Raw genomic sequence first — 27,388 nt, forward strand, 5'->3', positions numbered from 1 at the left:
TACAACAAAAATGTATTTAAAATAACAACAGACACAACAGAATGAAATCAAATAAATAAATAAAAACCCTACCGCTATGTAAATGCTTTCACAGCATCAAGCAACAATAAAATACAGGAGGAAAATGACAAATTTTTCATTTTCAAACCAGGCAGCGCCGGCATAGGGGAAAATGGGGGTTGTCCGTCAAAAAATGGTGCAAGTCAGGTTTGAGGCAAAAATCATGCCTCAAAACAGACTTGCGCCATTTTTTGACGCACAACCCCCATTGAAATGACTCCTGTCTTAGCAAAGACAGGAGTCATGCCCCCTTGCCCAATGGCCATGCCCAGGGGACTTCTGTCCCCTGGGCATGGTCATTGGGCACAGTGGCATGTAGGGGGCCCAAATTAGCCCCCCCATGCCACTTTAAAATAATTTACAAAAATACTTACCTCACCTTACCTGTACTTACCTGGGATGGGTCTCTCCATCCATGGGTGTCCTCCAGGGGTGGGCAAGGGTGGCAGGGGGTGTCCCTGGGGTCAGGGAAGAGCACCTGGAAGTGAGCTCACAGGTCCCTTAACGCCTGCCCTCACCGAGGCGTTAAAAAACGGCACACATCAGGCTGTGCGCTGTTTTTTAAGGCCCGCCCCCTCCTGGGCATCAAAATGACGCAGGAGTGTAAAGAAGGCGCACAGGCCTTAAAGTCCTTTTTTGGGCGGGAACGCTTACCTTGCATGTCGTTAACACAAGGCAGTTTCCCGCATCCAAAAAATGACGCACACAGAGGAATTTTGACATCCGCGGGCTCGGGCGTCAAAGTTTAAATATGGTGCACTGTTTGCGCCAAATGTGCAAACAGAATATAAATATGCCCCTAGATACTTAGGGTTCTGGGGCACTTATAGCTAGAGGCCCAACCTCCCACAAAGAGGTACGCAGATCCTTGTCCGAGACTGACTGACTTGGGGAGGTGGATTTTCCACATACTAGTCATGGTCCTCAGGGGTTTTGCCAGCTAGCCCCATATCCCCTAGTTGCAATTATCCCTCCCGGAGTCAACCCAAATGGGAAATCATTCTTGTTCTAAGGAGTCCCAGGTTACTTATTCTGTGCCAGGCGAGCAACCCCCATTAATAGGAACACTACATCTAGACTCTATGTTACTTCCCCCGATTCCTCCTCAGTCCTGTAAGACAACCTGGTAGGCACCCTAAACTGGAACATAGTGGGAATTGGGCCTAAATTTAATAATCTGTCATGGAGGAAATTTTGAGATTAGCACAAACTATGTGTGTTTCAGAAAACCTGGGCAATAGAACCAAAGTATAGGAATGGGTCTAAGAGCTTCCGGGTCCCCGCTTGTGGGTCGGCAGCAGGGTGGGCCTCAGTAGGTTTATTAGTATGGGTAAGTGTGACACTGAATTGCACTGTGAACAAACTAGACCTGGGATCTAGTGACATCCAAGGTCTAGTCCTTTCGATAAATAAGGTGAGCTCCATTCTGTTGATTAACCTGTACAATAGAGGCGTGCGGAAAAGCTGTGAGTCGACCACACTATACAGATTCGATAACTTCCTCTTGGGTTCCAAGGGAGCCCATTATTTGATTATCTCGGGGGAGTTCAATATCACCTTTGAGACCAATTTAGTTGCACAGGACCTATCCCATGAAGAAGATAAAATAAGGGTATACCGGAACTGACTGCTCCACCTAAGCGCAGTTTAACTAGAGCAGCCCTGCAGGTAGTGGATATTATCTTGGCATATGGGCTTCGAACATGTAATGGTCTGTCATGCTTAGATGCCCACCCGACCCCAGCTTTTAGATGTTGGACTTACAAAAGCCACATTGATTATGTCCTTCTAGATATTAGACTGTGGAAGTATATGGCTGACATGGAGGTGAGAGAACATGAAGAGATTGACCATGACGCCCTAGTACTATCCATCTGTAAGTTGCTATCATCTACCAATACACTAAATCTAGGAAACTTTGGCCAGTAAATTATGTTGACCAACAATATATATTTTTTTAAATGGGAGGCAGTAAGTTGTTCCACTTCTACAATATCTTTACTCTACCAATCTCTTGCTGAGCATATGGAGTCCATGATCTTACACGGGAGCGATTGTGGGAGAGTTATTGAAGAGCACTTCAAACTTTATAAAATCCTGAAGCATCTACTTTGGAAGGGTTCCTCCAGCACGCTTAGGCAAAGAAGTAATAATTGGTGGTTCAACAAAAGATGTAGGGAAGCTAAGTTGAATCTATTAAAAGTCACTAAAGCAGGCAATAGAAGTGAAATTAGGTCAGGTAGATCAGATTATAGAAGGGAATTGACCCAGGCCTAGAGGGAGTGGGATGGGAAATTCTGGTCAGAATTACTTCAAGCAGCCCAGAATAATAACCAAAGGCGTTTCTGGAAGCTGGTCAGCAGCTGTAAGGGGAACATTTATTCTCCAATTGGGCCCTCAATTCTCCCAGGCGAATGGGTCACTCATTTTAGTTCTCTTTCCCGCCAAGACAGCCTCCATTCTATCAGCAATGAGGCCATGGTCCCTCTTGGGTTTTCAATTTCTGAAACTCTAACAGCAGTTAATTCACTCAAGCTAGGGAAGGCCCTGACCTGGATGAAATTCCGGGTGAATTATACAAATCAAACACTAGCACTTGGGTGCCTTACATTAATCCTGTTTCCAATGCGATTGCGGTGGCACTCTGACTCCTCCTAAGTAGAAGGGGGCAGAGATAGTGCCCATATTTAAAAATAGCAGCCCGAACGATCCGTCAAATTTTTGTCCAATCAGTTTATTGGTTAGTCTACAGAAGGTTTTTTGTAAGCAAATCCTACATCAGCTTGTGGAGTGGATTGACGAGAGTAGTGCAATTTCAAATCTACAAGCAGGATTTAGATCTTCAACCTGTGCCTTGATCAAGTATTTAGACTCTTGCAGATTAAGTGGAAGACCATATATATTAGAGGAGGTGACCTTTTATAGATCACTGTGCACCCTTTGATTTGATTCCAAGAGAGAAGCTATGGGCTACCCTCTGAGAGATGAGGGTCCCACTCGAATTACTAAGTCTCATTGTCCGCTTGCACGAGGGGAATTTCGCCAGGATCAGGTATGGTAACAAGGGTGAGCTATCAGATCTAGTTAGCGTTAATAAGCGGGTTCACCAGGGCTGCATCCTGGTGCCTGCGTTTTTCCTCCTGTATAAAAATAATTGCATAGAATATTTCCCTAACTGTGCAATTGATTCCCCCCTATTAGCTGGTCAAAAAGTTATGGGTTTGTTTTACGCTGACGACACCCTTCCATTAGCTAGTACCAGGGTGGGCCTCCAGAACCTAGTGAATAGCTTCCTTGCCTTTTGCAAAGACTTCAGGCTGTAAGTCAATGTTGCTAAAACTAAGCTGATGATACACACCAGGATGAGGAGGATGAATGGCGTGGTCACCGTGAATAACAAGAGACTAAAAAGGATTACTGAGTTTGACTACCTAGGTGTTAGACTGGCGGACTCAGGCTCATGGGGCCCGCAAATAATCAAAAGCTCGCAGGTTTTCTGCCACAGAGGAGGGGCCATTGTCAGGATAGATTCGAAAGCTGAGTACTTTCCAGTCAATCCTGCGGTTAACATCTATAAAATCCAGTCAAGGGGTGCAGCCCTATTTGAGGCAGAGCTCTGGGGACATAGCAATTTGAATATTCTTGGTGTTAAGAAGAATAATGTCCTCAGGACTATCACTCGGGTGGAGAAAGGGACCCCCCTCCGTTGCCCCTCAGATTAGATTTCTTCGTATTCATCCTATCACAGAGCTTGCTACTTTAAGATCTTTGCTATATTGGACCCATATATGGTCAACCATCGAACTACAAAACTACAGGGCTGGTCTTATTGATGTATTGGGCATATGCAAGCAGTGCAGAAGATTGGCTGGCTGAGGAATTTGAGTAATTCATGGGTTGTGTTAGGGCTTCAAGGATTCTGAGATACACCAACTGCAATCCCATAGAATGCCGCACCAATGGTTAAGCAGAAATTTTGGAAGAGGATATCCTCTCGGATCGAACAGTCTAGTGGCCGAGGACCATTGACTAGAGGTTTTCTGCAGTTTAAAACTGTTCCCTCGAATGAGCCTTTTTTGGATGTCATCAGACCAGCTCATGCTCGCAATTTGTTTTTGCAGTTTAGATATGGCACTTTGCCACTTGCAGCCTTTAATGCACACTGGGATCCCTCTGCAGATGGTGTCAGAAACTGTCAATTTTGTATCACTGGAGATTAAACAGATGAGCACCTACTTTTCTTTTGCCTTAATAAAATGCTGCACCTAGATGTAGGTGGATTGCTCCCTTATATAGGAACCTCTCCATAATGGACCAATTACTGCCCTAAGAATGTGCAAGAGTGATTCCCCATTAATGATGGTGGTCGCAGTTTCTAAATTCTTATTTGCCGCTTGGACCATCAGACAGAAAAAATTCTTGGTAATGCAATGAATTTGTTTCATGGGACTTTGAGCACCCCCACATTTTGCCACGGCTTTTTTACTAATTGTAACGAGGGTTTATAAAGATGATAGTTTTGTGTACTATATACCGGCTGTGTCTGTCATTTTAAAACTTTTTAACTTGAATATATATACTGTAATGTGGATACTATATTATTACAATGTTTTTATATCATATTGGACTGTTTGCTATTTCAAACGGTTTGTGCTTAATGTACATACAGCAATGTAGATATTTTATCATTACAATGTTTTTATATCATTACTGTACTGTATGACGATGGAATAATTTTCTTTGATCTGTCAATAAACTTTGAAACTTTGGACACCTAGGGGAATCCAGGATGGGGGGTCTTGTGTGGCTCTCACTATGTTCTGTTACACAGAATCCCTTGCAAACCTCAAAATTTGTCTAAAAAAAACATTTTCCTCAAATTTCTTTGATGGAAAATTCTGGGAACTGTGAAGAGCCACAAATTTCCTTCCACCTGGCATTCCCCCAAGCCTCTTGATAAAAATGGTACTTCATCTGTGTTTGTATACCTAGTGCCGTGACAGAAAATAGCCCAAAACACAATATATATGCCCTGCATTTTCCCACCAAAAACTGATCCTCTTTTTCAGATGTGGACCCCAGCTCAGCTGTCACCTAGAGGAAACCTAACCAACCTGTACATTTTTGAAAACTAGACATCTAGGGGTATACAGGGTGCGTTGACTTGCATGGCTCTTCCCACATTTTGATACCCAGAATCCCTTGCAAACCTTAAACTGTGATAAGAAAAACACATTTCCCTCATATATCTGTTATGGAAAGTTCTGGACACAAACTTCCTTCCACCCGGCATTCCCTCAATTAAAATGGTACCTCACTTGTGTGGGTAGATTTAGTGCCCGAAACAGGAAACGGCTCAAAACACAGCATGTATGCAGCGCATTTCCCCACCGAAAACTGACCCTCTTTTTCCGATATAGGTTGCTCTAGGTTTTGTACCCCTGCTCAGCGGGCACCTATTGAAACCTAGCCAACCTGTACATTTTTTTAAACTAGACACCTAGGGGTATCCAAGGATGGCTGACTTGGATGGCTCGCCCCATGTTTTTTTATCCAGAATCCCTTGCAAACTTCAAACTGTGAGAAAAAAACACATTTCCCTCCCATTTCTGTGATGGAGAGTTCTGGAAAATGTGGTGAGCCACAAACGTCCTTCCACCCGGAATTTCCTCAAGTCTCAAAATAATATTGGTACCCCACTTCTGTGGGTGGACTTAGTGCCTGTGACAGCAAACGGCCCAAAACCCAGCATGTATGCAGCACATTTTTCCACCGAAAAGTGACCCTCCTTTTCTGATGTGGGTAGCTCTATATTTTGCACCCTAGTTCAGCCGGCACCTAGGGAAACCAAACCAACCTGTGCATATTTTAAAACTAGATACCTAGCGAAAAAACAGGATGGTGTGACTTGCATGGATCCCATTAGGTTTGGTTTTCTAACCCACAAAGCCCTGCTGACACAACTCACATTTTCTTTCCTCTTTGGGAACTTTGGGCCGGATGTAGCAAAATGCTAATTTGCGACTTGCAAATTGCGAGTCCCTGCGACTCGCAATTTGCAACTCGCAAATTGGTATGCAGTACGGTGTCTCAGACACCGACTGCGACTCGCTATGGGGTCGCAATGACCCACCTCATTAATATTCATGAGGTGGGTCGCTAATTGCGGCACCATAGCGAGTCTAGGCACTCGCAAACATGGAGGCCTGCTGTCGTCAGCAGACCTCCATGTTCGTGACTGCTTTAAATAAAGCAGTTTTTTTTTTTTAAATGTAGCCCGTTTTCCTTAAAGGAAAACGAGCTGCACTTAAAAAAAAAAACGAAACCTTTAGTTTCGGTTTTTTTTCAGGGCAGGTAGTGGTCCCTTGGACCACTACCTACCCTGAAAAAATATTTGTGGGTCCATTCACGAAGTGGAAGGGGTCCCATGGGGACCCCTTCCAATTTGCGAGTGGGTTACCATCCACTTGAAGTGGATGGTAACTGCGACACCATTTGCGACCGCATATGCGGTCGCAAATGGTATTGCATACCACTCAGAATCGCAAATAGGAAGGGAACACCCCTTCCTATTTGCGATTCGGAAATGCATATTGCGAGTTGGTACCGACTCGCAATATGCATTTCTGCATTGGGAAACGCGAATAGCGAGTCGCAAACGGCAATTTTTGCCGTTTGCGACTCGCTATTTGTTTCCTGCATCTGGCCCTTTGTCCCAAATGCTGAAAATCACCCTTAAGGGGATTAGATCCAATCTCAACAGTAGAATCATCTTCCGGATCCCATGAAAGAAATTACCCTACCTTAAAACAGCTGCCATTGATAATAAGTCAAATTCCAAGTGCAACACCTGAGGGGCTGCAAGAGTATTCAAATGACACATTGGATTAAAAGTTTGACCCTTGGTCCCCTCAAAAGAGTGCCAGTACTTCATGTCAACCACACCACAAGCGTAACACAGCAAGGAAGGAATTTTAGGCCTTTAAACTGACAGGACATGCCAAAAGTGCTGCTATCTACATGTTTTATAAAATCTGAGCAAAGCATTAGCCTGTGAAAGGGCCCTCTTCATAGAAACCTTCCTATGATCCTGATCCTGCCCACTCTTGGAGAAAACTTTCCTAAAATAATAATAAGAGTCCACTATTTCCAATCAGAACTCAGGTACCAATTGAGATTCCCTTTTAAATATGAAAGCATTCTTTCTAAAGATCAAGACTTTGCTTTTAAAAATATTGATCTGCAGCACACATAGAAGAAGCAAAATGCCATGGGCGATTGTTTACCTGCAGGAAGGGACACCTTCCTGCACATAAACAATCTATCCCCTCAATGCAGACACCCTTGAACTATGGTGCAAGGATGCCTACGTTGGCACTAGGCAGCTTAATTCAGCACCTGCGCAGGGGGAAACTCAGAGGTGCGTTGTATTCCTCTAAATATGGTGCACCTCTGTGTTTCTAAAGTGGCACAGTGAGGCGCTGCTATTTTTGGCGCAGCACCGCGCTGCACCACTTTAACAAAATCTGGGCCTACATGCTTCCAGTTGACAGTATTCTTGAGCAAGATCGCCACCCCCTCAACACCACCCACTGGCTTGGCCCCTTTTAGAATCCCATGCCTTGCAAAAAAACACAAAATAGCTACTGCAATCAAACTCTGTACATTAATTTTTTTGTGGCCACATAATCAAGAGATCTATTGATTTAAGGAAGTTCAGTTTAATCTTATCTTGCCCCAGTTAGACCACATTCCAGGACAAACGTAGCCCACCCACGCTACCTCAAGGGCTCATTACTCCTAGATGAGGGGCAGGCGTTATTCTGCACACCTACCACCCAACTCCAGTGGGAGGAATCATCCTTTAGAGCAGGAACCCACGGGTGACTTTCGGGGCCAACCGCCACATTGATTACGCTGACCCCCTTGCCCTAGGGAAATGATTCTGTATTTGGAGTTCCCATATTTAAATCCAAAATCGGACCCCACTAAATCAGTCACCGGGACATTAGACACCCTTGAGCAATTCATATGTTGCACTGGGGGTTCCCTGCACTTTCCAACCAAAACAACGTCAATCCCTCACTTTAGAAAGTGATCACTGCTTTGGCCAATGGGGGAAACCCTAAAGGTGCCTTGGCCTGAGAATAAAAAAATGTCTGTCCCATGGTTAGGCCAGGAACTGGGTTGGGGGGAACCTCTGGGGGTCCTTGATCTACATTAATCTTACACAACAGACTAGACCCAATCTGGTTCTTCTTTGTCCCTCCTTAATCGAGCATCCTACCCAGGGCCACTAATCTGATGTACTAGCATCTCTATGACTTGACTCCAGTAGGGGAACCCCACTACCTGCCCCCACCACCACAGCAAAGGATTACGTCATAACGTTGGGCAAGGGTAGTGGGCTCCCTGAGGGGGAGGAACTGGAAGGTGGGCAATAACCGGCACTGATCAGGAACTAACCTCTGTCCACATGGAATCCACAAACTGGGTATTCTGCATACTGAATGAACCTAATAGGAAAAGATTCCCTCTGCCTGTTCTTATCAATATCAGTGTCCAGTGGAAAAAGCTATTTTTTTGGTTTCCGTTTTGAGAATCTTCTAGTACTTTTATTTTCCTTCTGTTGGGCAGATATTTCTGACTCCTTGCAAAGGACAGCACCTTGACCAACACTGGGGCCCCAGTAGGCTCGGCACTGGATGCAGACACAGTCTGATCTACTACAGATGATGTGCCAGCAATCACAGACGTTGCTTCCAACCCCACATCAGACTGCTGAGCAGATCCATTCACTTTCCAAGTTTTTTTTAGTACCCTTTTTGTCCTCCTTTTGAACATTGGAATAAAGTCAGGGCCTGATTTATGAAAAGTTAGCGCCACCTTTACGTACTTTTTTGACGCAAAAGCAGCACTAACTTACAAAATATAATGATCCAAACCATGATCAGAACTGAACACACATTTTATCCAAAAGAGACAAAATTGAATTTCAAATCTTTTCAAAACAAAATAAAATATCCAATAGAACACTCTTCTCTCCATTGACAACATTTTGTTGTGTACTCAGCAGGAAGATGTCATTCTCAAAGTCAGAAAAAGAGCCCTCCAGGGGAGGAGTGCTACGAAACAATGAAGGAAAGAATGGACACTGCAGCAAAGCAGGGGTGCATTGAAAATGCCTTTAGCTTTATCCAAAAAATTTCTGAGATGAACCCCCTGCCCACCATGTTCTGCTCAATATGAATGTCTGGGAGAGTAAAATCGTTACCAACCACCACCTCTTTACAATCTGATAGAATTACAACTTCACCCAGTTCACTTCTCTGGTACTCTACTGAGCCGGGGACTATACTAAGCCACTCACGGCTGCCTGCCCCCACAGATGTATTTGGGGGACAATTGTCTCTCGGAGAATAGCCAGAATAGTTGATGAGCACTGCCATCAACTATTCAGCTAACAAGGGCTCCCCTACAGACACAGTCTGGATGTTGAAGGACAAGGGGGCCATACCCTCCAGAACCTTGCAACCAATAAAGACCCTCTGTCCTCCTCGGTCTTCTCGGGTAGTCCATAAACCAAAGGAGTGGATGAATTCTGGGCTGGTATGACAGTAGGGCCCTGGGTTAAATCCTCAGACAGCACTGCTGGGGCCACATCAGGCATTTTACTGAAAAACCCAGTAGTAACAGGGTGGGATTTAAGAAGGAGTTACTGAGAACTTCTGCACGGCCAGCAACTCTTCTTGCGCTTCGGTTTTTAGTAGAAAAAGATATTATCCGGCCAGAACGCAGTTTCTTCAAGGTCATCATCCAATGCTTGGAAGCCCCCAGCAACTAGCACAACTGTACCAGACTTTAAAAGAATTTTAAAAACAATGTACAAAACCAGGCTCCCCACCAGAAGGCACAAGCCACGCCGACCTAATGCTGGCTGCCTCTGCACCACCTCTGGAGCTTATGGCATAGGCCACAACTGTACATAAGCAGGCAATAGTGACACAGAAACCTGAACATAATGCCCAGGGCTCCTCACCACCCTCACCTCCTCAGACTGATCTCACTGCCACCTGCCACAAGTGTCACAAACTCCAAAAAAGATAATGCAGGGACGATTTGATAAGAATATGAGGTCCAGTATAAGATCCAGTGGCTATCAACTTCTTTATAGCAGCCCATGAGATCAGAGCTTGAAAACTACTAGTTTGAAGTTGAAGAAAGGACTCCTTGGTTTCCAATGTAGAAGAAATAGTGAGGGGATGAAGGAGCTAGCTGCGGGTGGGACCCTACCCTTGACCTCAAACTGCATCTGAGCCTAACCCAGCAGCCTCTGAGATCAGAGGACTCTGCCAAAGTGGGACACTAGCCACCACTTCCCCCTCCTCTGGCCGTGCACCCTCACCTCCCTTCAACTCAGTCTGAGTGCCTCCTACAAGACCCAGGCCCAGCAGGAATCAAGCAGCAGAAGAACGGAGTTTGGTGGCTGCCACACACCCCACTCTTATCTTCCACAAGTTTTTAATGCAAAAGAGGCTAGGGCCAATGGGGCTGATAAAACCACTGAGGCTGGTAAGGCCAAAAGGGCGAATGCTGGCGCCCAAATTGCTCAAGTTGTTAGTATCTGGTGTAAATGGCAGGCAGTGTACAACACAAGTGTGCAGCTAGGGGGCTGTGGCAAGTGAGGTGGGAGAGAGCCTGATAACACTTAAAGGCCTCCCTCCCTCACTTTAACTACCAACAATGTAGACATTGGCGGCAGCCACTAGCTCTCTCCGCTCGGCCTATTCGGCCGTTTGGCCCGTTCAGCAGCCCGTACCGCAGCCCGTACCGCCTTGCTGACCCTCGACAGCAAAGGTCTCAACAGCAAAGGCCTGGCGGGTCCCAATCTGCATGGAGAAGCCCATACAACGTGGCTGCAACACCTGCAGCACCTCCTGCACCTCCTCCCACTGCACACAGGTCGCTTCACTCCTCCTCCTCGTCATAGCGTATCATTATTTAACAGGTACAAAGACTAAAATGACGCTGGGGCGGGGCAGTTATGATGCTCAACAAGGCTTTCTTTAGTAGTGACTGTTCCTGTCACACAGCATCATAGCATAGGAGTTTGGCTGGACTGTCGTTTTTGAAGAAGGCCTATTTTATTTTGCATTAGGTTGGTTCATGTTAGTAAGAACACCAGCAAGCAACAAAAACAGTGGTGTGGAGTAATTACTAGTTTCAATTCAGTTTCAGATTGAGTCAACCATTTCCTTACATCAAGCTCTAACTGAGAATTTTAACTATTGCTGGCCTTATTTAATTTTGCTTACAAGTACAAATGACTGATTAATGCAATCAAATTATATGGTTTATTATACTTCTCATACATAAAAAGATAATGTTTGTCAATAAATATCATTAGCACAAGGAGGTAAAAAACAAAAATAACTTTAACATTTGCAAATTTCAAAGGAACAAATCACAGAATAAATATTAACATTGCAGACATTTACCAATTGCAAAAACAAATGGCATCTTGGCAAGACAACTCTTGTTGATCCATATTCTAACGGATATTCAAATGCTCTGTGTATATACTTTATTCCAACTTCATTGATGATATGTTTGGCATAAATCTTTTGCACACTTGCAGCAGATGGATACAAAAGCAATAAATGTGCTAGGTCATGCTGGGGGAGAATTTTGAACTGACAAAGGGAATCGCTTATCCAAAGATTTAAATTGTTTTGTTTGTGAGACACACTGAGATGGAAACTTAACAAATTAAACCAGAATCAGGGATTTAGGCCATATGCCAGATAATCAGGTTTTCCAGGTGAAGGTTTTACAGAATTATAAAAAGTAATAGTAATTTTGTAGCTATAAAAGGTCAATATACCTTGAATCATCCCAAGGTGGGAACATCTTGTAGGTGCTCCATTTTGACCTGAACTTGGATCCCTTCCTTTAGTTTGTTGTGGTCAAAATTCATCTCATAATTTTGTGATAGTGATGTAATCATATTATAATCCTTTTCCCTCAGTTAGTGATATTCTGCAGTAATTATTTCAAACATTCTGTTGCCAGACTACGGTTATCGATTGTAATGATATGCCTCTTGTTGCATGTGCACCCCTCATTTTTGGACTGATGCTGCTGGTTTTTAGACTCTGAGAGTGCACTGAGGCCTGCTAGCCAGACCTCAGGGCCAGTGTTCTAACTACAAAGCACATGTCAAATTGGATACACCCAATTAGCAAGGACTGTCTTACTTGTAAGTCCCTAGTATATGGTACCCAGGGCATGTAAGACAGAGGCCCTCATTACGAGTTTGGTGGGCGGAAAAGGCCGCTCGCCAAACTCCCGCAGTCAGGACACCGCCAGTGCAGTGACCTTTCCATGGCCCCTATCACGAGTTTTCTGCTGGGTCAGCGGACGGAAACAGAGTTTCCACCTACTGGCCCAGCAGGAAACAGCCCACAACATTGACGCCAGCTCATAATTGCACCAGCACCCATCGCGCTTTTTACTGTCTGCAAAGCAGACAGTGAAAAGCACAACAGGGCTGGCATTGGGAACCCCCGCAGCCCGTCCCCAAGCGCATGGGCAGTGCAGGGGCCTCCATTGAGCCCCCTGCACCCCGTCCCCACCAGCATGTATATTGCGGTGCAACTGCCATGTAAACGCCGGTGGAGAGAGGGGTTGTAATCCCCAGGGCAGCGATGCCCTGGTGGATTGAGACTGCCGGCACCGCCAGGCCGTTGGCCAGTGGAAACATGGCCGTGCCGGCAGTCCGAGCGTGGCGCATTCACCACGTCGTATTGTCGAAGCCAAACCGCCACATTGGTGGCGGTCCGACCACAACCGCAACCCTGGCTGTGCAGGCAGTCCAAGCGTGGTGCATTCACCACGGTCGTATTGTCGAAGCCAAACCGCCACATTGGTGGCGGTCCGACCGCTACCGCAACCCTGGCATTCTCAAGACCACCAGGGTAGTAATCAGGGCCTGAGTGTCCACTCAGGGCAGCAGCACTGTTTCTGCCACCCTTCACATGACAAAGTACAAAATGGCTCCCAGCCTGCCACTGCAGACTGGGAGAACAGTGTTTTCACTGCCAGTTCGACTGTGCCATTTAAGCCAATGGCAAAGTCATGCTATCCATTAACAATATATATAAGACTCTCCTAAGATTTGCCGATAGAGCCCTATTGCTGGAAGCTGTATTTTGTTATGTAAGACAAATATTTTTGGTATGTTTTAACAGCAACACTTCCAAATTGTCATTCTGCTGTGGGTAAAGTTATTAGACCCTTTGACTAACACAGAGTTATCAGTTGGCATCCTAACCCGACTAACTTCTGAATGGCACTACCTAACTGTATCTTGTAAGGTATCAAAATAATCGTGGCATTAAATGCAACTTGATGGCTAAGTCAAAATTTATGTTACTTTTAAAGTTAAGCAACTTTAAAAAAGTTGCCATTTAATGCCTCTGCTAGTCCAGTGGCCTCTCAAAGGAGTGCACACAGACAGATTCCTGCCAACCTGGAGATATGTTTGAACAACTCCCAGGCTCAGGAACAAAGGCAGCTGCCACAGAGTGCAGTGCCACCCCCTCTGCCAGGATGGCCACTAGGGGGTTAGCCCAGAAGGCGAGCTTCAAATGAAGGACACCTTTGATGGGACACCAACCACAAAACTCCTGAGGTGGATGAATTTTGTTCCTGTAGACAGAATGAAGACAGAGCCAGAGAGGTGAAATTTGCCCTCAAACCGGTTTTACTGTGGGCGTGTAGCCCTCAGGTAGCCACAACTCTAGGCAGGGCTACCAAGACCGAGGAAGGTTTATACCATCTTGAAAGGGGCAAGAATGTGGTTTCTGGGATAGCCAGGTGCCACACATCACAGGAACTTAGCCACTAGGTAGAAGGGAACCTAGTAGCCCATTGGCTAGTGACCTCATGGTACCCTCAAGGCACTTTCCTGGGATAAATATGGCACCCCTAGCACCCTGACGCTCAAAGCAGACTGGAATCGGAGCGAGGACCAAAGAAAGCCTGCCCAGATGCCCTTGGACCCACAGAAAGAGAGGCTGCACCACCAGAGGGACTGCACCTGCTGCACGTTGGGCTAGCAAAGTTTGGACTGTGCCTATGGCTTCTGACTCTGGGAAAAGTAGATACCTTAGGCCCAACAACAGCAGTGACTCCAAGGATGAGTTGGCTGATCTCCTGGAATCAGCTCCAGGGACATAAGAACGGAAAGAGCCGAAACTAACAAGTTTGTAGCCACAGCAGAGGTTTTGCGCTACCAGTCTATGAGCAAATCCAAGAGAGCCTAAAGTTGCACCCATGACTGCTGGATCCAGGAGTGCTAACAGAGTTTGGATTTGTCATACCCAAGGGACACTAGACCCCCACCAAAGGATTTTGCCCCAACTGTGGTGCAGACTGACCTGTAGCCTAGCATTGGTTGGCCTGCTACAGCAACGTTGAGGACTTCGAGGGTCCAGAACTCTGAAGCAGTATTTGCCCCAATTTACTTGTGGACCGAGAAACACCCAAAAAGACACCCCCATCAACGGCACCTCAACTGGAGCATCCTTTGAGCATCTTTTTGCCTGCATCCCTCAGCATCAGGACCACTCCCTTGAAAGTTTGGATCTTGCTTAAAAATGCTCTGGTGGCCAGGTAAACTGTCCAAAATATCCTTTTGGCCCGCTAGACCTCTGCCCTGCCAGACCTTGTCACCCAGCTTGTGCTGGTGTTGTTGTCCTACCCTTTACAAACTTTCCAAACTTTTTGCTGCCCAATGCTTTTTTGTGGTTGATATGAAAGTTGTTTATTTCTTCTAAAATTCATATCTCCGGAACCCTCTGATAGATTTTGATGATTATGGTCTCTAGAAATTCATTAAAATATCTAGTTTTATAAAGTTGTGTGTAATTTCTTTTGTGTTGTGTGAGTTTCTTATTTTGTTGTTTGGTGCTGTTAAATACTTTACATATTGTTTCTTTGCTGATCCTAATTGCTCACAGCCACAGCTACCCAGGATTGAGCTTAAAGTTAAGTAAACATACATGACTGGACCCAAGATGGAATCTGATAGTGTATTGCATGATACAGCCTTATAGCCATTTTATACACTACACCCAAATCCTCACACAGATGTTTTCTAAACAGGTAAGAATTTAAAACAGGCAATTTTGATCTTATTTTGTAGTGCGCATAGCCCCAATTCAAGTTGTGCAGCCTCTCTGCCCACACTAAATGGCAGCTGTAATGCAGATCACCATGCCCATGCCTCACATTTTTTAAAGTGACGTGCATCACCTGAGAGAACTCCTGGCAAACTGTACAGTAAAACGGAGGCAATGTTGGCAGTGAATACTCTAAGCAGTGCAATAATAGTTAATCCCCAATATTGAAAGTTAAATCTTGGTAAACTCCATTTGTTTTAGATGTTCTATGTCTATGTTGTTCACTAAAGATTTGTTTGTTGTTAAAATATATCCAAGATATTCATAACATCCAAACTTATGTTGATTATACACCTGCTAAATACAGGTTTCCTTACTCTCTTTTGCATCACGTGTTTTATTTATAGTGGTTTCTAATATATTTACTACATAGTAGTTTTCTCAGGCATTTCATTGAAGTTGTAAACCAAATGGTGCTTAAGATAAAATAAGTCAATAACAAGACTATACTAATGCATTTAAAGGGACATCACTTCATTGCAGGTGGTTAACATTTGCCGAATTGAGCAAAGATAGGAGATCATAAATGAACAATAATGGTGCTAAACACAATCTTGTTTTAAGCCATCATATAGAGGGACTTTATCCGTTCAGTTTCTCTTTGTTTTCCAAATTCAGTTTAATCCATATCTCCGAGTCACCAGGATCTACAGCAACTTCAAATACCAGCCACCCCCATTGACCTTCCCAGCTTGCTCACATTATCAACCAAAGACTACCAGCTAACAGCATGGGACTCCTATATATCGAGGTCACTGCAGCAATGATGAAGACAGACCACTCAGGGTCCCCCACAGATCCCTGCTATCACCATATCTACAACCTTGGAAGAGCCATGATTAGTGCTGCACTCGCTTCCATTATCAAAACCTCCTTCAAGACAGCCACCTTCACAGATAACTGGAAACATGCTGAAGTAACTGCCCTTCTAAAAAATCCTGCAGCCAAACCAGAAGTACTCAGCAACTACAAACCCATCTCGCTGCTCCCCCTACCAGTCAAAGTCATCAAAAAGACCATCAACAGGCAACTCTCTGACCACCTAGAATGCCACAAACTCCTGGGTGACTCACAATCAGCCCTCATCACTGCCACAGACAACATACTCACCTTCCTTAGCCAGGGAAAGACTGTTGCCCTCATCCTGCTCATCCACGCCATCGATTTCAACACTGCCTCCCACCACAAACTCATCACCAGACTACACATAGTGGGAATACAAGGACCAGCACTCAAATGGATAGCTTCTTTTGTGTCTGGGAGAACACAATGAAACAGGCTCTCAACATCCAAATCAGAGCCCAAAGACCTCATCTACGAGTCCTGCAGGGATCGTTACTCAGCCCCACTATTTTCACCATATACATGACTCCTCTGGCAAACATCATTCAATACCATGGAATCAACATCATCTCCTATGCCAACGACACCCAGCTCTTTTTTTCCCTCTCAGACGACACCATCACCACCAAGACAAACTTCAAACAATGCATGACCAGTTTGGCCAATTGGATGAAAGAAAACTACCTCAAGTTCCACACTGTCAAAACTGAAGTGAAGGGCTCACCTTGGGACTCCACCTGGTGGCCTGCCAATCTTGGATCCACCCACCCCAACCAACCACGCTTGGAACCTAGGCTTCATCCTGGACATCAGGATGAAGCCTAGGTTCAACAGGTCAAAACTGTCACCTCATTATGCTTTCACATCCTTTGCATGTTACGTAAAATCTTCAAGTGCCTCCCACTGGAGACATACGTACCGTAATCCAGGCCCTCATCACAAACAGATTGGACTATGGCAGCACACTGTATGCTGGCATCCTAACCCATCTTCTTCACAGACTTCAAACCATCCACAACACTGCCTCCAGACTTGTCCTCGGCCTCCCATGCCAAACCGACTCCTCAGAGAGCTCCACTGGCTCCACATCCAGGAGAGGCACTGCCAGTTCAAACTTCTCACATGTGCATTAGAGTCACTACACAACATGGGACCCGCATACCTCAATCACCAGCTTCAATTCCACAAACTCACCAGACTACTTCGTTCAGCATTTCTCTCACTCACACACACCTTCATCTACAAAAGCAGAACCGGAGGTCGATCATTCTCATACCAAGCTGCCAAATACTGGAATGACCTCCTAGAACACATCAAGGCCTCCTCCTCACTTCTTGGATACCACAAGAAGCTGAAGACCTGACTATATAAATAGTCTTCTTGTGGGACCATTGAGACTGCCCATATTCAGACTCAGCCTCCTAACCACACGACTAAGCTCACCTACTCAGCGCCTGGATACCCTTATGGGTAACCAGCAGCACTACAGATCCACCTTACATTACATTTGAGTGGCATGCAATAAGGAGTAATACAAGTACATAAGAAATCCATATAGTAGCAAACTAAGATTACAGAATGCTTGATATCAAAAGCTGATTTAAAATAAACAAAATCCAACTTAAGGACCCAGTTTCTGACATTTTACTCATAATACAATAGAGAACCCATAAATGATGGATAGTTGATTGCTTTACTCTGAAACCCGCCTGTTCTTATGGGTTTAAATTAAAATCATTTGAATAATCTTCAACGGCTTGCAGGTCAATTCTGTTAAGGAATTTAAATACCACATGAAGCAAAGAGATAAGACAATAGTTGGTGGGAATACTACATTTGTCCTCCTTTTTAATGTAGGAATAATTAATGAACCATGCCAAATCTACAGGATCCTTTTTCTGTACAATACTTCTAAGGTCATCTGGGCCTGCAGACCAGCTCGTTTATAGACTAAGCATTATCCCTTTGATTTCACATTTACCAAGAATAAGTTCATCCCCAATAGCAGATGTAGGGAGGAGGTGTTTAAGCATGCTGCGTTAGATGATGCATATAAGTTAGCTAACTGCTCTTCCTGCTGATGCTTTGAGATGTATGTGTCTCAGAATGATTCAACCGTTTTGATGTTAGTTGCCAAAATGGTTTAATGTAACTAGACTGAAGTATCCTGACCAAAATATCCCATGCATGAACGTCATTTATGGGTCACCACGTCTTGCAGCTGTGACCCCTGGCTTGCCCCTTGTGACTCCTTACTCTGTCTTTGCAACCCCTGGACTCAGTGTTGGCAAATCAGTGTCAGAAACACAATGGCAGTTCATCCTTATGTACATCGGTTTGTTTTCTCGTAATTTTTTATCCCTCTAATAGTGAATAATGTTTCATTATTCACTACTAGTGTAATAAAATGGAGTATAAGTAGCTGGAACATGGACTTCCCTAGCAGCTAGGGTAAGTAAAAAAAGCTTTCAAATGCTTGTTGTGTGTGTGCTTGTGGGTGAGTGTGTGTTTACGTGCGAGAGAGTGTTTGTAAGTGTAAATGTGTGTCTGTGTGAGCATGTGTGTGTGTGTAATTAAAGCTTAAAGAGCATCTGATGTCACTTCCGCTACCCATGGCATTTTGGTGAATTGGCGTTTATGATCCCAAGCTTGGGCCCATCTTTCTTTCTTTTAAGTAGCTGTTTATAGTTATTTAATTCTGAGTTCTTGTGGTACATGTAAACTCAGAATTTAATCTTAAATGCTTTGTTACTGCTATCCGAAGCTTCCACTGGTTATGTAAGCAGTCATAATTAAACGAGGTATCTAATGAAGCTGATCTCTTAATAATAACAAATAACAGATTAATACAGTATTTTAACTTATGTTCCAGTGGGATATAAACTGCCATAATTTTGTTGGTAAGGGGCTGTAGTCCACTTCTACCATCTAAGAATAAGGTGGATCCTAGAAGGAGAAGGTGACCCCAGAAACTTCCATTCTGCTGGACATGGTGTCTGTTCTTTGGGGCTGCTCTTTAGGTACAGGCGTATGAAGGGGGTGGCACCTTCCAAACCAGACATTGAATGGGTGACAAACCTGGCACTGAATATACTGATGGTTACTGCAATGTGTTTGTATGAATTGCTTTGTTATTTTTTAAGCTGGTGGATGTTTACAAACATTTTTTATAATAAATTGCTTATGGTGCATATAATTTGCATAAAGTCCAACACCCTTTTTACTGTGAGAAGTATCTTTAAATGAAACTGTTTCTTTCAACAGGTTTACACCCACAAATTGCATGCAAAAATTATCAACTTGTTATAACACTTAAAATCCTGCATGAAAAACTGACCTTCCATCACTTATGTTTTTAATTCGACCTCTGCTTATTTCTTCCTTTCGTCTCCCTCGCCTGTATCCAAGTTACTCTAAAAATCTCTTGCCTATCTGCCTTTAAACTGTTTGAAAACTGAAGAATATTAATTCCAGCTAGTAACTGTGCCTCATGTAGCCCCTTCTGATAATCACATCAAAAGAAACAAGCCCCCACAAAGCATGCAAAACTAACCCCGATAACCGATTGACTGACCACTAACTAGCCTCTGGGTAGTGTGCAACTCATTGTTAAGCACCTTGTCAGGGGTGGGAAGCACTATACCAATACAATTTATATAATTATATGAGTAAAGTCGCCAAGTGAGTGAATATTCGCAGCTGCCATCTGCAGGTCACAAGTTCAAATACCAGCAATGCCAACCCAGATTATAATAAAATACTGAGGTGGGTAAATATACTACTATTAAATCTAGTAATAGTAACGCCTGCTACATCAACAGCTTAAAAAGGCAGAATGTGTTTCAAAGCACTATAGGAAAACACATTATTAATGATGTTCCACAATAGTTGTCCTGTTACCTGTCTTCCAGTTGGAATGGGACAAGCAGTTAAGTGAGCTTTGGCCTTCATCACACCTGGTAGTATGAAATGAGAAATTTGTGTTGAATGGAAAAGGGCTGACTTTACCTGACCTGTTGATCCTTAAGAGAGAGTGTCATTCAGTGCCCTAACTTCACTTGGCGCCCTCCCCGTACCTGAACAGAGTAACGGCACAGTGCTAAACCAGGCACATCCCCACACTTTGATGATGTTTTTGTTTGCAAACATTTTTAACTGAGAGAAGTTGTGTGCAGCAAACTGATACCACAAAACAGTCCTGAAATCATCAGTGGACAATGCAGCAGAAACTGAATGTAAAAATATCAATGTACGCCATTCTCAGTTCTGCACATCCTTGATGTTGAAGATAGAGAGGGGTGTGAAGCACTACCAGGCTCAGGAACCGGAGTTCTCCACGAGCGAGCTGCATCATTGGTCTTATCTAGACCTTTCCAACTTGATATAGCTGTCTGCAGGTATCTTGCTTAGTGCAAACAATGGTTGGAGTGGACAGGATCAGAGGGGCACTATGTGCCCATACTTTTCTTATTTAAGAAAAACAGTTCCCTTACTTTTTGCGAAAACACTACCATCCCGGGACGGTTAATTCTGACAGTTGAAATGCTTTAGTTGAAGTGTAAGGCAGGGCGTTTCCTGTGCTGTGAAAACCAAGGGGGGGGGGCATACACCTAAACAACCCTTCTTGCCAGGGTGCCCGCTGCCTGAAAGAAATGTAAATTTGTGCAAGTGGCCAATCTGCAAATGTAAAGGGTGCTTGGAAACCTGAATTGGCTTTAATTGAAGGAGTCACTTGAAACTTCCTGTAAACACAGTTTTTTTCTTTCTGACCGGTTTTGCAAGGGAGCTACCAATTGAGCTGTGAAGTGTGTGCTTTGAAAAGAATTATAAAAAAATTGCACTTTGTACGCTCTGGGTATTACTAAACTCTATATTTTGGGTGCACTTTTTTAACTTAAACCTTTTTGCATATGAAGTAGCAGTCTACCTTATACTATATTAAGTTTAAAATATTGACATGTATTCACAGTGCTTTCTAGCACAGACTGGGACCTCGAAGCAATAAACATACACCAGTCACTGTTCTCCACTGCACTAACCAAGATTCAATTCTTTGGCTGTCTGGTTACACACACAGATCTCTGAAGTGCATTAACTAATAGCAGTTTCATAATGTGAAACTGTGCATTTCCCACTGATTAACTTAACTTGCATTTATTTTTCATTTAAGGTCTGCGATTTTTTATATGAAGTTACCTGAAGGTAAAAAAACAAAAAAGTTACAGAATAGTTTGTTTGTTTAGCCAAACCTTTCACCCCACCCACCCATGTTCACTTACCCTGCCCCACTGTGCGCAGCATCACAGTCCCTATACTTTTTGAATGCACTTCGAACACTGAATAAAAAAGCATTGAACAAGAACACACGTGCAAAACCATTTACAGCCACCATTGCAATGAACCAACAAATCACTATTTGAATAACGGTTAGTTTTATTCATGTAAATGTAATTAAACGATACTCTTCACTAAGGCTGTGTTTTCGCTCTAGATGACGCATCTTCACTTCTCTAAGGTAAATACAATGTATTTTGTTTGTCATGCTATGTCTGAGTTATACATTTTTTTGATTTTTTATTTTTATTTTGAGTGTGCCCCGTTTACTAGGGCATACATAAGGGATCACCACCCCTTAAAAACATCAAATGTTCCTTTTATTGAAGGCTCTCATAAGGCAGAATAAATGTAAATTGATGTGTCTAGATTCTGCTGCCAGTGAAAGATATCAAGATGTTTTGCGTAGAAGGTCCATCAACAAAGATGATAAACTGTTTTTATTACATGTATTTTTATTGAGTGAGGACGTTAAGGGACGTTTTGGTGATCACATTTAATTAATGTGTTAATACTTTTAGGAAATCGAAATAATAGTTTAGAATACTTTTGGAAAATCGAAATAGTAGTTTTATTTCAGCAAATTTGACTTTGACTGAAACAAGTTACCACCTGTCTAAGTGCTGTCACATTACATAAATTTGTGTATTCGCATAACAACCACTTCGATTTCCCAAAAAGTAGATACAAGTGAGCAATGGAGCTCACGACACGGAGTTAACATGTTACCTGGTCAGACATTTTGTGCGGCGTGCTTCAATAAGGTGCCAATTTTAAATATCTGTGGCCCTCGCTACCACCCTAGGACAACATTTTGTTTGGACGGTCAGCGTGGTATCTATAGTAGGGTTTCGACCCACATGATGGGTTTCGCACGGATTTTCCTCAGGCTGAGAAGTGCCCGGAATGGGGAAAATGTGAAATTGACCCGGAACCGGTCCCACATGTTTCCGCAGATTCTGATCCCAAAATGACCCATAAGGGGGGACAGAGACATCTGTGGCCGCAGAATCCCCACCTCCAGTTATAGGTAGACTTGTCACTGGCCTTTTGGTTTTGTTAATTGTGAATTCTTTCATAGACAGAGCCATACAGCAGCACATTCTGCAAACAACATGCCCTGAGCACGACAGTTTTCAAGTGTAGAGTGTCACCAGGCCCTACTCTTCTCATCCCAATGCAATTTTGTTGGTCTGCTTTTCAGGCTGTCAATCATTCGAGACCAGGAAAAGGCTTGGAACCCATTAATCGTTTCATCAGATTACAGTGCTGGCGAAATGGGATATGTTTGCACAGGCTTCAATCTAAAGGAAGCAAACTAATAGTGTAAGACTACATCATCATAATATATGGGATAAAATACCAGCACCTCCTATGTGGATAATGACTGTCAATTTCCTGGGAAAAAAAATAAAGCAAAAGACACTTGGAAAACTGGCATCCCTCGTAATTGTTTAGTTGCTGTGAATTTGTCACCTGTTATCAGGGTTGGGCTGGGATAAAAAAAAGAGTCCCGGTCACCAAAATAACAAACATTGGCATAGCCAATAGGTCTCGTCATGGGCGAGCTATTGGGTTTGCCAATGGTGTGTGTGTGGTGAACGGGAAGGCGGGTGTGTGTTGTGAACGGGATGGAAGGTGTAGGTGAATAACAGGATGGTTAAAAAAAAAGCCCTATCAAGCAGTTTTAGGACTGAATATATACACACTGTAAACAGTGCATTGCATAAATATACTACCTTGTAATCTTTGTATTGTCGATAACTCACTAATGGTGTGTCACCATTCCATATAAGAAGCACTGCTAACAGTGCCCCATGATTAAATAAAAACACCATGTGGTGCGCGGTTAACTTGTGCAGACAAGCTACATTTATACCACCAAAGTCCAAGAAAAGTACTAGATTTTAAACACAATTTGGAAACATATTCCATTAAATTAGAAGAAGGTCGATTTATTGGGACTCTGTTTTTTTTTTTTTTTTTTAAATTGCAGTTTATATAGCGCCAACTCGAATTGAAGGTATTGGAGCGCTTTACATGAGCCCAGACTCGAACCTGGTTCCCTAATGCCAATGTCAGCAGCTCTGGCTTTCACGTCATTTCCCTCTCCGTTGTCAAATATTAACAGCCTGCTAAAATGAAGAAGCTGCCAGGAGAGCTTTGGTTGGTCTTTCCAGGGGTGTGACACCCAGCTTCACACTAGGAGCACAGCCTTCCCAGTGAGCTCTATTGGAGCTGTCATGGTGTGACATGGTCGTAGCCTCTGCTGCTTCTGGTCATTTGACTACAAAGTGACATTACTTTCACACTGCTGGGGAACTTAATACGTTGAATATATCTGATGACACTATAACAATATAATAAATACCCATTATTCAAAAATCTTTGTAAATGCAAAACTGTTGTTCAAACATGCAGGAAAACAGCAGTTTTTGCCCCTTGTTTGCGGGTCAATGATGTATGCAGCAACACAGCTGCCAACTTCCGTACCCCTCCTCTGGAAATCTAGGTACATGACATGCGTCGGCTCCTTTTGCAGTTGGGTTCGGAACATCCACAGCGCATTCTGCTAAACCATAAGGGAGAAGAAACAGGAACGTGGGGATCATTTTAAAACAAGAAGTGTGCATCCTGCTGCTAATCAGCACTTTTGCAGCTGGATTCGTGTAGAATTATTGTCAATGAACAGCATGCACTCCCTGGGGGTTGTGTTGTGAGCTAAAGAGGAAGGCTATCACTGTCTGCACTTTATGGGTGATTGTCTTCAGTTGGTGCTCTTAAAGCTGGACATTTCTTGTGACCCCAACAAAAATAAGAATATTCATGCATGGCAAGACAATGCCAAATCTTCTGATAATTTGAGGCTTTAGTGTTGGGAAACATGGATGGGTATGAGGAAAGAAGGACAGGCGGAGGTATGGATGAGAGGTTGTATGGGGATATCTGGATGCTCTAGTGAATGAATACATGCATAAATAGGTGGATGCGTGTCCAGGTGTGTGTGTCTGTAAGGATGGATGGATGAATGAATGGATTGATGAATGCCCTGGAGGATAGACAGATGGATGGGTGGGTGTATGGATACATGGATGGATGGAAGATTGCATGTGGATGAATGAATGGTGTTCTTGTGAATGTATACATTTATGGGTGGATGAGTGAACGGCAGACTGTCTAGAAGGATGGATGGATGCATGCGTGACCAGATGAATGCCCTGGATAATGGAAACGGTTGAGTGGATCGATAGACTGGTGCACGGACGACTGATGCATGAAAGAATTGATAGTAGAGTGAGTGTGGTTGGATGGATAGATGCTGTTGTAGGTGCTTATTTTATCATAAAAAATAGGTGCTGGTGGCCAAAGTCACAGCATCACTTGATAATGTCACTGCTGGAGGGTTTTTCGGGTAACAGGTATGATGAGGCGTTGATGCGTAAAAGGTGACCTACTAGAAGGTCATAGGGGCTTGTGGTCAGGCTCACATTCAAACTGCAGACTGAGGCAGGCAGCACTACAGGCAGGCCGTGGGCAACTGCTGGTGACACAGTAAAGTAGGCGAGACCACACGTTTCTTAAAGTGCAAAGCTAGTGTTGTGCGAGCCCAGCTAAGCTGACCAGAAATGCCTGCGTTTGGGTTGGTGGTGGGTATGAAGGACAGGAAGAGGAGGCACCCAAGGCAGTTTGGTTAGGGTCTGGGCCCTAGTTCCCCAAACTAAGGGGTGCTGATGCCCACAGGCAACCACCAGCGCAAATGAAGTACTGGCTCCATCACACTTAAAATTGACAGTCTCTGACTAACTGGATTCCGAGCGTTCACAGTGTGTCCTGCTGAGACATAGAGGAGAAGAAATAGGGAGGGTTAAAAAAAAGCGCTATGACGTGGGCAGCAAATGAGTGAATCATATCGCATACAGGGGCTTATTTAAGAGCCCCTTGCACCTCCTTGTGCCACATTTGAGTCATATTTTTTTATGCAATGCTCAATGAGGCCAAAAACGCTGCACCATATTTAAAAATTGGCGCAATGCCTGCAGTGCGCCACTTTGTAACCCTTTGCCCTACATTATGCCAGCGTCAGGCATAATGTATGCAAAGGGGGCGTTCCCCTGTTGGGGGGGGGGGCAAAAAAATGGCACAAGGAAATCTAAGAGATTTCCTTGCTCCAATTTTTTGGCACTTTTAACGCCTGCTCAGAGCAGGCATTAAAAGGAGGCTTCCGTTGCTCACACGATTAGCGTCAACATTTTTGATGCTAACTCTGCAAAGTGCCGGACTAGCGTCAAAAATGTTCATGCTAGTCTCCTAGCTACTGCCATGGTGCACCGTATTTAAAATACGGCACACACTTGGTGGCGTTAAGGGGGGGCGCTAAAGGGCGCTTGAAAAGTTGCGCCACTTTTCATAAATCTGCCCCATAGTACTGCAATCACAGAACAGGCAGCAGATGGCAGGAGAGGGGCACTTATTAAAGCTAATTAATCTGTATTACTTGGACCATGCACCACGGATCAAAAAGGAAGTGACACATGGCAAGCCACAGCCCAGTGAGAAGGCAGCAAAGAGGAGCAATAATGATGATAACGATCTGTAAGCCATGGGTGGCTTCCAAGCCCATTACTGTACACAACAGTCTCGCAAGCGCTACAGCATGCTCTCGCAGGCTCGTCCCAAACATGTGTCCCATCAGCAAAACAAATACTTGAAAAAAAAGTGATAATATAACAGTAAAAACCAGCCCACCTGGCTAAAAAACTGTCCCACACACTGATCTGCTAGACCAGCCCATCAGCCACTGCCTGATTGTCCTATAGGCCAGTCCGACCCCCACCCGTTATAATTTATGAAAATATAGTATTTATTACATGTCCTCATTGCAGTCAAGTCATAACTACATTGTGATGATGAATTTGTTTGCTTGGATGTGTGCGTTTTCAAACCCATAACATTTTTAATAGTATGTGCAAATCAATTTTAATGTATTTTTTATATACATATTGAAGTGTTATTTTTCACGCTGTGTTGACGGTTAATATATTGTTTTGTGGAATGGTATATCAATACAATTCATATTATAACGTAGTCCAAGGTTCAGAGAATCATTATAAGGTTTAATGTCTGTGGCACCGGACCTTATGTGTTGGTGCTGCTGTGAAGTAACCGAATACGTAGCCTCTATTTACTAAATAAAAGTATGAATTGAGTTGAGCCACGGCAATGCAGGGGAGGCCCAAACCCTCCATGCCCCCCTAACCATTTAAGGGGGGCCTTTCAGCTCAAGGCCAATGAATATCTGCGAGATAAGCAGACGGGGGGGTACTCATCACATTCACCAGGAGCAGCCATCATTTTGCGTTACGCTACTCGCTATGAGAAGTCCTCTACAAACCGCAGAAAGTATTTTTGGGCTCTGTTCTACGCGCACTGCCAGTACTAAACACCTTCAGCTTATTGCTTTCAAGTAATGTTCTTACCTGGGATAGGGGCGGCCTCCTCCTGCTCCTTGCTAGCAGCAGCATGGCGATGATGGTGGGTTAGGTCTGCGTGAGCGCGGCCAGACCCAGGGTCATCCATGTTTTCAACAGAAGGAACTTCTGGATTTGATCACGTTGTGATGCTTCTTTCAACCAACTCTCCTCTAGACAAGTACGATACCTAAAGCTACTAAGCTAGCACTTCCAGCGTGGTGTGTCTAAAATTAAATGTGTTGGGGAGGGCGGTTTATCTTTGCCAACCTTTTTTCATATCAGGTCTGGCCAGTGCAAGAATGACAGACAGTTTTTGCCAGCATGCTCTTCGTATCTTGCCCGAACAGTGCAGAATGTCTGAACCCGTTTTTTTACTATATCATTTTGCAAAGATGTGTGCATCTTCATTCTGTCTGGAAGCAGCATAAAGGTTTT

At 43.9% G+C, this 27,388-nt stretch overlaps 1 protein-coding gene across 1 annotated transcript in view; it reads right to left on the reverse strand.

Moving 5' to 3' along the window:
* Positions 1-27,169, reverse strand: part of HEMGN (hemogen) — a 133,225-nt gene extending 106,056 nt beyond the window's left edge. The window contains exon 1 of the mRNA XM_069236566.1: positions 26,960-27,169. Within this exon, the coding sequence (XP_069092667.1) occupies positions 26,960-27,059 (100 nt within the window). The 5' untranslated portion in view covers positions 27,060-27,169. The remainder of the gene's footprint in view (positions 1-26,959) is intronic.
* Positions 27,170-27,388: the final 219 nt, after the last annotated feature.

Source organism: Pleurodeles waltl, chromosome 1_2 (genome assembly GCF_031143425.1).
Source record: "Pleurodeles waltl isolate 20211129_DDA chromosome 1_2, aPleWal1.hap1.20221129, whole genome shotgun sequence".
Classification (NCBI taxonomy): Eukaryota; Metazoa; Chordata; class Amphibia; order Caudata; family Salamandridae; genus Pleurodeles; species Pleurodeles waltl.